The following is a 13527-nucleotide window of genomic DNA, read 5'->3' on the forward strand; positions in this document are numbered from 1 at the left end:
TGGCCATTTAACTTTGTCCAGCTTGTATTTAGACCTCTTAGACCGACACTTTTTTTAAGGTGGGCTTCAAATCCATGGTGAAAATATTTTGATACTTGAATCCTGTGAGGGCGCTGAAAAGAAAAGAATGTGGATTCCACTCAATGGCACGTGTGATTCAAGTGATTGCATTGTACAAATACACAAATCCAATCACTTGATGCGGCACTTAAAGATCAGATTTTAAAAGCAAATGTGGGAAACTGATCTCATGAAGCCTTGAACATGGCAAATCCATCAAGAAATACGCTCAAAACAAACATGTGAAACATCACCAAGCCAAGAATTGTGCAGACGCCGCGCAATCAAGTGCTCTGAGGGAAAGCATTACTGGACCCTTGAGCCTTAAGACCTGCTGAAGCTCAGAAAATTCACACAATGACCTTTTCAGCCAGTATTTGCAACCACAAGACTCTCAGTCAGTCTCCTGAATGGATTCTGAGTTGTCTAGTTTGGGGTCAGACAGGAAGATATTTAAGCAAGGAACCATCTCATGGTGTCTGTTCTAGCGCTGATGAAAGAGCAATGCCAGATATATATGAATACATCAATTCACCAAGCACCACATTAAATACTCACTGCTCCTGATGGAGGTTGATCACAGGCTACAGTGACAGAGTGCCTTCATAATGTTAAAGCGATTAGTGTTGAGATTTCATGAAATGTTGGAAGTTATTGTTTCTGACATTTATAAATAAGAGGAAAGAAACAGAAATGGATCCCTGAATCACATACCTGCATCCTTCAGCTCCTTGTTTTAGTTTTACACCCAACAGAGTGTTTAGCACTTAAAGAGAGAGAGAGAGATTTCTCTCAGGTTTGCCAAAGTGGCCAAAATAAATCAGCAAATGTAGATTTGTCCCTGAAGTCACTAAATCACCGTTGAAAAACTTAGCCACAAGCCACTGAGCAGCCTTTTTCAACTCACCCACAAACGTTTTGTCAATGGAATTTTCTTCCATTGACTGTTTTCTGGACTGTTATCCTCGGCATATTAATGAGGCTAACCAACCGCGATTTGGATAGCGGCATCACCTCATGACCTCTGCTCTCTGCCTCTCCGTCAGGTGGCGAGATGGGAGTATCGTACAAGGAGACTCTCCAGACTCTTCGGCAGCCCCTACCTGGCCTGTTACTGCCTGGGCTTCGTCATCATTATGCTCAACGTGTACCGCAGCCACAGGTGACACTTTTCTCCCCACTCTGCTCAACTCAACTTCACTTCCTATTACATTGGCTTAGTTTTGATTAACTAACATTATGATAGATCTTTCTGTTTGGTTTCCTTTCACCCTCACAGTTGCCCTTCGTCTTCCACTTCTCCTTCTTTATTCCACCTCTGCACCCTCTTCTCTCTATCTGCTGCTCTTTTCCTACTTCCTCCATCCGTAACTGTGCCCACGGTCCTATATGTGCCAGTGTCACCCCCACGCCTGCCATCATACAGTGCCCATACATGCACCCACACCTCCCACTATGGATCAAAATGGTGACAAAGCACCCTCAGCAATACCACACACATACAGTATGCCAGTGCAGGAGATTTTTTTTTTTTTTTTCCTCCCTCTAAGGATGTCTGTTGCCGGGCAACAGCACTTTTGGAACAAGCTGCTTCAAAGTGATAAATTGTCTTGCCAGTTTTCTCTCGTGCTTCGTGGAGAATGTTTATCAACACGCAGAGCAACATGAGAAACTAAAAAAAGAGCGTCTTCGTAACCATTCATTTACTCCGCCGTGCGAGGAACAGAGGATGTGAATGAAGTGAAAAATGGCCAGAATGAAATGAAAGTAACTCTTTGAAATAACCTGTACAGCATTTGGCACATTTGTAGTTTTCATCATTGCTTTTAAAATGTGGGATGTTTTTTATTCGTCATTCTGCTTGTTCACTGGTTTAGAAGCACATGCAATAAGAAACAGGGTCTGAGAAAAAGATCCCAGTGATTGCACTCTGGGAAATGTAGGATCCAGATTTATTTTTTTTGCTTGTAAAAATAGCATTTCAAAAGCCCCACTTCCACCCGAGGATCCACCTGCGGGCTCTAGCCTACATTCTCCTGAGAGACTCTCTGGAAGATGAGTCAGCGGACATAGCCTGAAGGCCTGAAGGCCTTCACGCGCCGGACACATTTTTCCATGCGATGAATTCACACATAATACTTTTGGGACCTATATCCAGTCGATGCAAGCTTTCACATCGGCGGTAGAGTTCCATTGAGCATAATTGCGGCTTTGTTCTGAGTTTTGTTCCTAATATGTTTACATTTCACCGATCGAACTGCTTGTTGTCAGCACGTCACATGTAAAACATTCAACTTGGTAGATCATATGATTGTCAAATAACTGTTATTTTTTGTATAATGAAAGAGTAAAGAACTACAAAGATAATGTGTGAAATAGAGAATAGAATAGTGAAATAGCTGACAGTAGTGTGTGTTGAACAGTCTTCAACAGTCTACCTTTAACAACTATGCTAATGTGATGCTAGCTCATAGGTTAGCTCACATCTCTGGTCAGTTTTGGCAAAATGTCATCAGAACAATACAACATCATGATTATTATTTTAGATTGTAGACAGGGGCTGCAATTTTTTTTATTTTTTAGAAGCCTAACAGTAATCAAAGTAAAACAAAATCAATTAAACAGAATCAGAAATTAAAAACCACATAAGGATCCCATCAAATTAAGCTATTTCTCAGTTAAAATACTGCACCCCTCCTCTGTATGCTCACGTAAAGTAAAAAGTAAAAAGCACAGTAGAGCAGTAAAATGTACTTGTGCTTCTCTATAGTCTTTTTCATATGTATATAGACTGATGTACATACTGCAAGTAGGTCATAACTTCATACAACTTTAACTTTATACTTGATAGTGTTGAAGACCTTTTACAAAAATGTACAGTAATAAAAGTACTGACTAAAAGACTTGATCATTACCTTCCAACATTCTACGGAGACCTTTTCATTTGACTTCTCTCCAAACAGCATTTCCAGAGTGCGAAGCAACTGTATTTATTCATTATTTTCTTTGAGGCGTTTGACACTGACAGCTCACAGGTACTCACATCTGTGCTATTAAATCCACATGATGCAAGACTGAAGACAGCTTAATAGCAGGTAAAAAAAAAAAAAAATTGCCTGAAAGAGTGTGCTGCCTGTGTCATCAAGCACGCATTACATGCACTGTAATAACCACAATCATTTCCAAACGGACAGCAGCGTCATACAGGCAGATGCATAATACACACACAGCTGATTGACACACTTTTGTTATGTGTGCTGTGTAATGATGATCTGCTGTTGATGGGAAGGTTATTAGACTGTCACACTGTTAAAAAATAAAATTAGTGAGACTAATTGCCTCTAGTATTTTGCTCAGTGCCATTCCAGCAGGGTGGATGCTGGGAGTGTGAAACATTATTGATCTCCCTACTCTTTCGTCCACTCTGCTGCCCAGTAGCAGTTTGATTAGCCGCTGATTAAAATAAAATCAGACAAGTGCTGCTGCGGCTTCGCTTAATATGATGGAGAGGAAAGAACAGATGGTGGTGTGTGCATTACAGTACCTACATTATCACACATTGCCTAGGGATCCAGTTTAAGCATTCCCTTGGGATAAAAAAATGCATTGGTTAATATTAAGTGTTCAAGCCTATCTATTTCTGAAAACGTTTTAATTTGAAAGGGAGCCAAATGTAGCATCTCACTGTCCCACTGGACCAAATGACTATATTATGGTGATCAAAGCACAGACTAACAATTGCTTCTCCACATGGTGATGCGTACAGCAAGCAAACCGTTGCAATGAAATATGACGTATTTTACATCTAAATTTAGCTAAATATCATCGGAAAACACTGAAGACATGAATGTTTTTCCACTCATTGCATAATACAGACAAATTAAAAACAATGTCCTCTCTCTGGGAGGTGTGTAACGATGCGTGATGCTAATTGGTGGCTCATCATTGAGCCCGAGAACAACCCAATTCTTTGACTAATGCTGGTTTACATGTTTTATTCATATTTCTTTTAGGTTTCTAATAGTGTGCATTAAGATAGCTTCCCCTTCACGTTTCATTTATACCTCCGCAGGTTGTCTCCAGTGTTTCTTGAATTATTAATCCCAAGTCATTTATTAGACATAGATAGACTTCTTCTTGATACTAGTTAGACAATATTACAATCTGAATTCTACAAGGGAAAACAGGTCAGAATTAAGGGATCTCCAAAAGACACAGACTGTCGAAGCTTGTGAGCAGTAACGTTTTCCTCTGGGTTTTTACCGTACAGCTTCATTTTCATGCTGCTAATTTGTCTGCCTAATTGACTTATTTAGACTGATTCACTGGTGTGTTGATGAGGTGACTAACAGGCACATATTTTTAGAGCTCCACACTTGCCAGATGATACTGAGCGTCTTTAACTTTTAACTGCTTAGTACACAGCAGTGATGCTCTCCACTGATTATGCTTAGTAATTAACCTTTAGGGAAAGCTGCAAGGGCTTTAATGATTTCATTCTTTAATTAACTGTTGTCTTACTATTAACAGCAAGTCTGATGAGATGGGAAGATTGGAATTCACATATCTACAAGTATTAAATATGAAAATGTTCCCCATCCATCCATGGTCATATGTACACAAGATTAGTGTTCAGGGCTCTGGAGAAGGCCTCGTCGTGAGGCCCAAGAGTTGGTGGACATTGGCTGAAAAAATAATCTCGTTAAAATTATAGGAATTAAGGAATTATCCTTTTTTCAGGGGTGTGCTGTAGACAGATGCACAAGAGTTGGCTATTAGTGGGAGCATGGAGCAGCCATCGCCATCTATACATTGAGTTTTCTGTCCCGCACATAACATTAGTATCCTACAGGTTGCACCAAGTATATGCAGATGGGAAGTGGGTCCGTAGAACTGCATGCCTAATATTTGATATAAAGACCACGCAAATGAGATGGAGAGAGTTCTGTGCTACTCTATGCTGGGCATTGCAGCAATAAGCCCAAGGTTAAGTGTGGTTATGTGAAATCGACAGCCTTGCTTTTTGCACTTCCTGCTTTTTGAAGCCGTGAAATCATTGTGAAAAGTTCTTTGTCTGACTCCCTCACTGAACGTTCTCTCCCTGACCCTCCTAAAGTCCCTCCTCCTCCTCATCCTGCCGTCTTTCTCTGTAATCAGACTTTACTTTTATTTTTCAGAAAGTTCAGTAACAATAGGATGGCTTGAACTACTTATATTTTGGATTAAAGCAGTGCAGAAGTAAAATGGCAAGCGTGCATTAATCAACGGTTCAGGAAAGAACGTTTTCTTTCATGTCCTTCAGAGTGGGCTACATCAGCAGTGACTTGTAACAGCACATTCAGCGGTTAGTCCTCACACCCACTAACCCCCTACTAACATCTCTGCCCCCCAGACTCTCTTTCCCATCTCTTTTCCAATCCAAATCCCAGCAGTATGCCTCGCTAGGCCACCTTACTTAACAGACAGCCCAGCGGTCGCCCTTTGTGTCTGACGTGACGGAACACGGCGATGCATCACATCACACTTTCTGCTTCCTTTGACAAAGCAAAAGCGCCATAAGACTCCCACACAGACCCCGTAACCCAGTTTTCTCTTAATAACCCCAAACCTAGTTTTGATTTGGGAGTCTATAGGAGGTATACCGCATTCAGACGTCAGCCCTCAGATGTGTTAATGCACCCACCCACACACACACACACACAAAACTGTATTTGCACCAGTCTATGTGTGTATGTTCCATTGTAATTCAATGCTGCAAAAATAATGAAGGGGACCGCCGTAAATAAGCAATTACCATATTATTCGTCTGAAAGCTGCACTTTGCAGACGGAACACGTTGCATTTTGCTGACGTGAGTTATTATCCAACAGAATATCTTTTTCAAAACATCTAACACAATTTGAACAGTGTCTCTCAACTGCTGTAGTTTGTTCAATCAAAGGTTTAATTCACAACTTCCTTGATTCTTTGATGACTGTTTCCAGTGACTATTTTTGCTGTATGCATTCCCTGTACGCCTAGATGCAACATTTTTTATTTTGGAGAGTTAATTGCACAATGTTTGCCAATCAGAGGCAAGACTACAAAAAGCATGAATACGAAAGAACATTTAGAAACCTGGCTGTGAGATTACATCCGACCGCCAACTTGTCATTTATTACGGCCAGAAAATCTGAATTTGGTCAAAGGAGAGGATGCCTATGAAGAGCTGCAGATTTATCTCAGGAATGCGTTCAGGGAGTTTTTTTTAATTTGGCACAAATATCCACTCAGACTCAAGGATGAACTGATTGGATTTTGGTGGTCAAAGGTCAATGTGACCTCACTTCAAGAGGTAATTATGACAAAATTTTGCACAAATATCTAAAAGAATAAAATGATGAATGATGACATTTTATGTCCAAAAGGACAAAAGTCAGCCTCACTCTGACACCCTAATGTTCTTCAAAAACTACTTCTGGTAACGTCATCACTCAGGAACAGAAGGGGAGACGGTGACCATGGCTAACATTTGGTCAGATACTGAATTGGTGACACTTATCTTGGATCTGAACAGACCTGGATGTGATGTACTTATTTTAAAGTATGTTGTGGTTCGTAACACACAGTAGAATTGTAGATTGACTTGGCAGCTAAGGCATCAATGTGGATCATGCATTGTGGGAAAGAAAAAGCAGAATTATTACTGTTATGCAAGTACGATGCACTGATTTTCGCATTTTGCTGTGACTTACCGGCCTTTCAGTGTGTTAGGATAGTCTTTAAAAGCTTTTGCAATATCCTTCCACTCAGCAAATGCTCCACAGTGTAAATCAATTTAGTACAATTTTATTCTTTGTGTCAGGACTCTGCGGGTACCTTTATCTTTTATATACAGACTGCATTAAAACCAAAGCAGACACTAACCCTTTCAGAAACTCACCGTGGGATCACGTCGTGGATTGACAACGAAAACGCTGTGACGTCAGGGAAAGTCAAAGCAATCCCACTTAGAAGTCTCTTGCTCTCTACACTCAGACACACACAGTTCATGCAGTAGTGGAGATTGTGGGAGAGTTGTATAAGAGAAGAAACGACTGGTTTTCAACTGGCTACAAGGTTAGTTTAATGCATCAAGTCTTACTGCGTGTTTGTTTCGAGTGAGTGCAATCTCAGTGAGTGGTGACACACACTGAGATGACGCAGTGTGCAAGACAAAACAAAGTTGGACTCTTTTGGTACCTTGAGAACGAAATTAAAATACGACCGCTGTCTAGTATGACTAATGATAGCAGTTTGTGAATAATAAGTCTTCATTGATTACTCCTCTGGATCTGGACTGGTACTGAATGAGTTTCCATGCAGTGACGTAACGATGAGATCTCATCATATCAGTTTTGGGATCAACTGATTGTGAGATATCATTGTGGGAAGAACTGCAGTGGTGTCCTTCATGCCTGATGAAACTTGGAGAGATGTTGCGTCTGCACTGATGATTGTTCATCACTGGTGATTTAAAATGAACTGACTTTTAATCTCTAAAACTGCTTCACTACCAGCTCATGTTCAATGATGGAAGGTGTCTATTCCCATTTAATTTTCACTTCGTAAACACTGGTGAACACTTCTATGGAACACAGCAAGTTTGTAGTGACGGGACTATTTATTTAAAGGGGCAAGGTAGCAATGTAATGTTTTTCATGTCAGCCGGAGTTGTTACTTGTGTATCACCTCAATCAACTTATGACAACCTGTAGATCTGCATTGACTTCATCCTCTCTTGCTGCCACTGTTTTTCTACATCTTGCACTGGAAGATGGTGTCCCCGCACTTTAATCCCACCTACAAAGCTCTAATTTGATTTAGGGACAATGTCGACACGTGCAAAGTTAAAAACAGCAAAGTGAAATACAGTGGTAACTGTGGTACAAATTCATCTTCACATATTCTCCATACAACCTGCACAATAGTAAAAGTAATTTTTGGCAAAAGAAAATCATAGTCTGAGCCGACAACAACCAAAAAGAGTCCTTTTTGGGCATTGCTAAGACGTGGCACTTTTTATGCAGTTTTTTGTTTTTTTTTCTGCAGTATGACTGTGGCGATGAAGGCCCAAGCCCGGTGGGAGGTGATGGACAGGACAGATGTTTTCTACGCTGGTGCAGCTCTCATGGTGCTTGGCACTGTGCTGGTGGTCAGCAGCTTCCTGGCTCTGGGATTCACTGGAACCTTCCTAGGTGGGTATCAAACACAGGGTCAAATAAAAGGTTAAAAAGGGAAGTCTACTGATGTTGCACGTGTTTTACATGAGAGGGAGAGAGATTTCTGTTTTTCACAAATCAAACACTCAAACTCACATTTGAGGACATCATCTTGGGCTTTAAAACATGCTGATCAACATTGTTCACAACTAATTAATTAATCAAGAAAATAAACGGCAGATTAACGGATAAATAATAGTTAGTTGCACTTGTCCTGATTACTTACAGTACAGGGGAAAATACATGCACCCACGTGTGTTGTTCTAAGTGGACAGACACGTGAACACAGACACATTTGTGTCAATTTATACAGCCGTGTTCATTTCGATGCACACACACAAACACGTTCCTGTCCTCTAATATAGCACATGCAAATATCTTCGCATTTGCCTCTGAGACAAACATGTATGTTTAGTTTGTTGTGCCGCAGCCATTGACTCAAACACACGAGTGTGTGATGACCAACGCCATTTTGACCACTTGCCAATCTCTGGTATTTAATTTCTAGGTCAGTCATTTTCAGTGAGTCATGTCCAAGACCCAGAATTTGTGTCTCGGCTCCTGCACCATCTTATCCATCACTGTAACGAAATGCCCTCACTCTGTCTCCACTAACGCACAACTGTGACGACAGAGGGGAGGCAGCAGGAGCAGCAGGCAGTGACAGGAGTTAGCAGGAGATTGTGTGTGTGTGTGTGTGTGTGTGAAGAGGAGTCGACTTTGTATACAGATCGAGCAAACAAATCATTAAGGACTATGCTGGCATGTTTCATTCACTGACCATTCGGAGCAGCGATTTTAAAGTTTATTAAGCAGAAACGTGAGCAGAGTTTGTCTTTGTGGGCAGTAGTGTACCTAACAGAAGCACCAGAGACGAGGCCGAGCCAATACCAGCCAATAGACAAGTTTCCCAGGGACATGCGAACATAGACACGGAGGCAGGTAACAGTGCAGAAAACTGTGGGGTAACTGTGTTGGTGCCTGAATTGTAAAGATGATACCTAGAAAAAGTAACTATCAAATCTTAAGTACATTTGCAGCAAGTGTCAGTATGTGTCAGTATGTGACCTAAAACCTATATGTTGTAGGTATTAGAATATTTTTTTAATACCTGCATCCCATCTTGATATCCACTCCAAGTATGTTTAAATAGAGTACACACATTGAACTCCTCTCAGTGCTGCAGTAAAACAGCAGTAAAATCATGCCAACAGCTCCAGTCAGTATCCGTGATTGGATTAAAGAAATCGACCTCTGTTGTGGGAAGAAATCATTCATCGTGTTCTTCTGACAAACTGCAGCTTCCTTCTCAGCAGCTGTTTCCAACATGGTGACTTTTGAACTAATGTCAAGTAACTCTGGATAATGGTGTAAATATGGGCCTGGAGGTGGGGATGATTATTGTTTCTTTTCAGTTCCCCCTACTGTGGGCGCCCACAAACATACACACACACACATACTAGAGGATATAGCCTGTGGGTGTGTGCTGTAATTTGATGTGTCTGATTTGATCTATATTAAGCCCCCTGAGTCACTGTGACCTGATGATTCAAATTGATGGCACGGGGGCAGAAACAAAGACCCAAACACAATCACATTACGTACAGATTGTTAACGTATTGGCCGGCTGGCCCGGGATCCAAACTCTGATCTCCTGAACACAGCTGGACACTTCTCTAACCTCAAGGCTACCACGGTGCTATCACTACTCTCCAGCAAATCCAGGTTGCCCATTTTCATAACAGCAGTGAAACAACGGTGACGCAGGAGCATAAAAAGCTTGGCTGTCAGGTCTGAATGGGTTACCTGCAGCCACTTTGGAGGTCAAAAATGAGGTTAGCATATTGTTCCAAAGGCAAATGCAGCTGGTGGTCTATTCAAAACCAAACACATTTGTTTATATAATCTCTTTTTTATCCTGCCCTACTTGTGGTTTTTAAATGGGCATACAAAATGACAATTATTATATAACTTGGGTGTTAACAGCCTTTCTTTGAGAGAAAACAGGGCCAGCAGCATCACATATGTAATTCAACAGGTCAGTTTACCTACTGAAAGATTGTGTGTGTGTGTGTGTGTGTGTGTGTGTGTGTGTGTGTGTGTGTGAATGTTCATGTGTGAACATAACACCTGCGGAACTTATTCCATAGCAACTACGGTAAGTGCTCTGGTTACAGTGAGCATTGTCCTGTAGTTGCTCAGCTGCCCCCAATGTTTTATGGGCTAAAGACCCCCACTGCACAAGTAACCTCACACACTTGTTTAATATCCAACTCTTGTTTACCACAAGCCTCCAGTAGCAAAGAATAATGTTAAAAATAACTTGTGCTGAAGTTGAAATACATTTTTGCTAGGACATCAGTATATATGTCCTTGGTGTTTGTTTTGTTATTATCGCGAAACGTAGCCAGCAAAGGAGACGACCTTTAGCCGTTGCTTAGTGTCTGAGCGCTCTGTACGTTACTCTGTGATCTGTGATCTGCTCTCTAGACCCTCCTCCTTTAAATAATGGAGGTGGAATAATGATGATATGATAAATTCTCAGCTAACTCTTTGGGTCCCATAGAGTGCGCGCAATAGGTTTCATGTAGGTTTTTTTTTTTGCCTTTTTGGCTGCATGGGTCACTGAGCAGCTTTCATAGGAAGTTCTCTTTAAACGCCCATACTGTACATAAGCCTAAAAAGTTTTCCCACTTCCTGAAACATGGAAAAATATGCACAATATCATCATTATTTATATTTCCTTACACAAAAAGAGAGACAAATTAGATATTTTCTAGCACATTTCTTGGAAGTGTCAGTACCATGGCCAAACTTTCACTCCAGAGTTTTCACATGAGGTCATATCCATGCGGTCATATTGTTGACATCAGTAACAGTCAGGTGGCGGTGGGGCAGCCAGACAGTGTCTCATTAACAAGGCTGTGTGGTGCCAAAGTCATGTTCCCTGGCAGTGCACCCTCAGTCTGAATGTTTATGAGGAACGCCTGACAAGCTGACCAAAATCGGTCTGGCCAGAGTTTGACAAGATATCACTGTGGAAACCATGGCAACAGTGTGAAACTGTCCACCAGGTTTGGCGCTGAATGCATGTCCACCTGCACTTTTTGCTAAACTGCTATGTGGAGACACATTTGCAATGATTACACCTGCAGAAATGTTGCCTGCTAACTGCCAAGTGCATGCTGGGATAGGCTCCAGCCTCCTGCGTTCGCTGAACTAGAAAAGCAGAAACGGGCAGATTTTAGTCATGAATTGCAATGTCTGTGTCTGATAGAACCAAATTTCTCTCACCTCGCCTGTATTAACCAACCGAATGTTTGTGTCTGTTTTGGTTTTCCAGGTGATTACTTTGGCATCCTGATGAACGAGAAGGTGACGGGCTTTCCCTTCAACATCATAGAGAACCCGATGTACTGGGGCAGCACTGTCAACTACCTCGGCCTGGCACTCATGTAAGTGTGTGTAAATGTGTGTGTGTGTGTGTGACTAGAAAGGGAGGAGAGGTCACAATCACGAATATATCCGTGGTCAGCAAGAGTGTAAATTGAATTTAATGTTCCTGCAGAGGAGATTGGCTGTAACACATAATTGAAACAAGTTATTTTGACAAGATTCATCATTAAACATTAACTGAGGAGTTATCACATGAATGAGATAAAGTTAAAGAGAATAATCCACAGCCTGTGTTGCCAAAGTGCCCATGTACGTCAGATGGTATACTATATGAAGGGCATGCAGACGAGGAATAGATAATAAGCTGCAAACTGAAAATGTTGTTTTCTACAATTTGCAAATCACTTCTCCCTTGAAAGGTGAGGAGGTAAAAACTTTTACGTGCGCCTCGTCTCTATGACAACAGTGACCACATTTCTCGAAGCCAGGCGCATATAGTTGCTAGGCGAGCGTTCAGGGGTTGACGAGCCAGCCTCCAATAAAAGCCACCAGCCCCCCATTCTTTCTCACACAGACTTACGTGGATTCCATTCCTGATTTCACCGCCTTTATAGTCCTTTTTTGTTGTGACTCATTTTGCCCCATTTCTCTCTGCTTTGTATTTAATTCACTTTCAGTCCATCTTCTGCGAACCAACGATCGCCTGACTTCACCAACACCTCCTCTTCTCTGTGTGCGTCTCTCTCTCTCACCTGTGTCCCTCCAGTTACCTCCATTTTTCTCCCCCTCTATAACGTTTGAAAGCCTCTGCCTCAACTTGCCCTGCAGTCTTCAGTCTTCACTCCCTTGTCCCTGTTGATGTTGTTGTTTTCCTCAGGATCCACAATAAGACAAATAAAAGCTCTGGAAAAAGCCCAGTGATTTGACCCCTCACACGTGAACACACAAATGTGCTAATGTCTCTTTTCACTGTGTCCACTGACTGAATAATGTCCATTCACTCTTAATGATCAAATGAATGACTAATGAAACTAATGATTTCAGATCAATTATCAATTATGTGCATCCTTAAAGCCTTAATGACATTTTTGAATGCATTTCCAAGCTAGAGAAACATTTGCATAAGTTCTGTTTAGGATGTCATCGTGCATGCTGACTTAAAGCAGCTATAATCAGTATGTTTAATACAACAATGGATCACATGACTGCTTGGATGTGAAAGGGATTGGTCTTAGTTGCCACCCGACTTTGCAGCTGCCCTCTGCTCTGTGAAGCTTTGTACTGTAGCATCTTTCAGCTCATTGTTCTCGTTTTCCACAGCGTTGTTTTAGGCCACAGCAGGCAAAATTGAAATAAATCAAAACAGTTCTGTTAAACCCACTGTAGGTGGCCTGCCGGCACCAAACAGCAAGCAGACAAGGTCAGCAGCTAGCTGTGGAAGACAGTAAAGCCCTTGGCTACTAAAGATATTTCCCTCAGCGGTTGGTGGGGACCGAAAACTGAGCTAAAATTAGTCCGAATGGTGGACTTTTCCAGGTGACCACAAACATGACTCCATGCCTGCTGGACGTGTAAATAAGCCACTGTTTGCAAGTTTGCCAATGCTCAACATAATTTACATTTACAGTTCCACGACAACCGAGCGCACACTGAGTTGAGCTTGAGTTGAGATTGTTTTGTCTGTTGCAGGTGTTCAGGTGACGAATAAATTCAAACTTTTTTGGAAGTTTTTAAAATGTGCATCATATACATTTGCTTGCATACACGGGATGCAAACTATGAAAGTATTTGCTCGTCAAAACATTGCCCTGCTTTAGTGATCAGCAAGGAC

At 41.5% G+C, this 13527-nt stretch overlaps 1 protein-coding gene across 1 annotated transcript in view; it reads left to right on the plus strand.

Annotated features, from left to right (window-relative positions):
- Nucleotides 1-13527, plus strand: part of pemt (phosphatidylethanolamine N-methyltransferase) — a 51502-nt gene that overhangs the window by 26546 nt on the left and 11429 nt on the right. The window contains exons 3-5 of the mRNA XM_070851919.1: nt 1107-1222; nt 8131-8276; nt 11644-11755. Of these exons, the coding sequence (XP_070708020.1) occupies nt 1107-1222; nt 8131-8276; nt 11644-11755 (374 nt within the window). The remainder of the gene's footprint in view (nt 1-1106; nt 1223-8130; nt 8277-11643; nt 11756-13527) is intronic.

The sequence above is a fragment of the Pempheris klunzingeri genome, chromosome 20, assembly GCF_042242105.1.
Source record: "Pempheris klunzingeri isolate RE-2024b chromosome 20, fPemKlu1.hap1, whole genome shotgun sequence".
NCBI classification, from domain to species: domain Eukaryota; kingdom Metazoa; phylum Chordata; class Actinopteri; order Acropomatiformes; family Pempheridae; genus Pempheris; species Pempheris klunzingeri.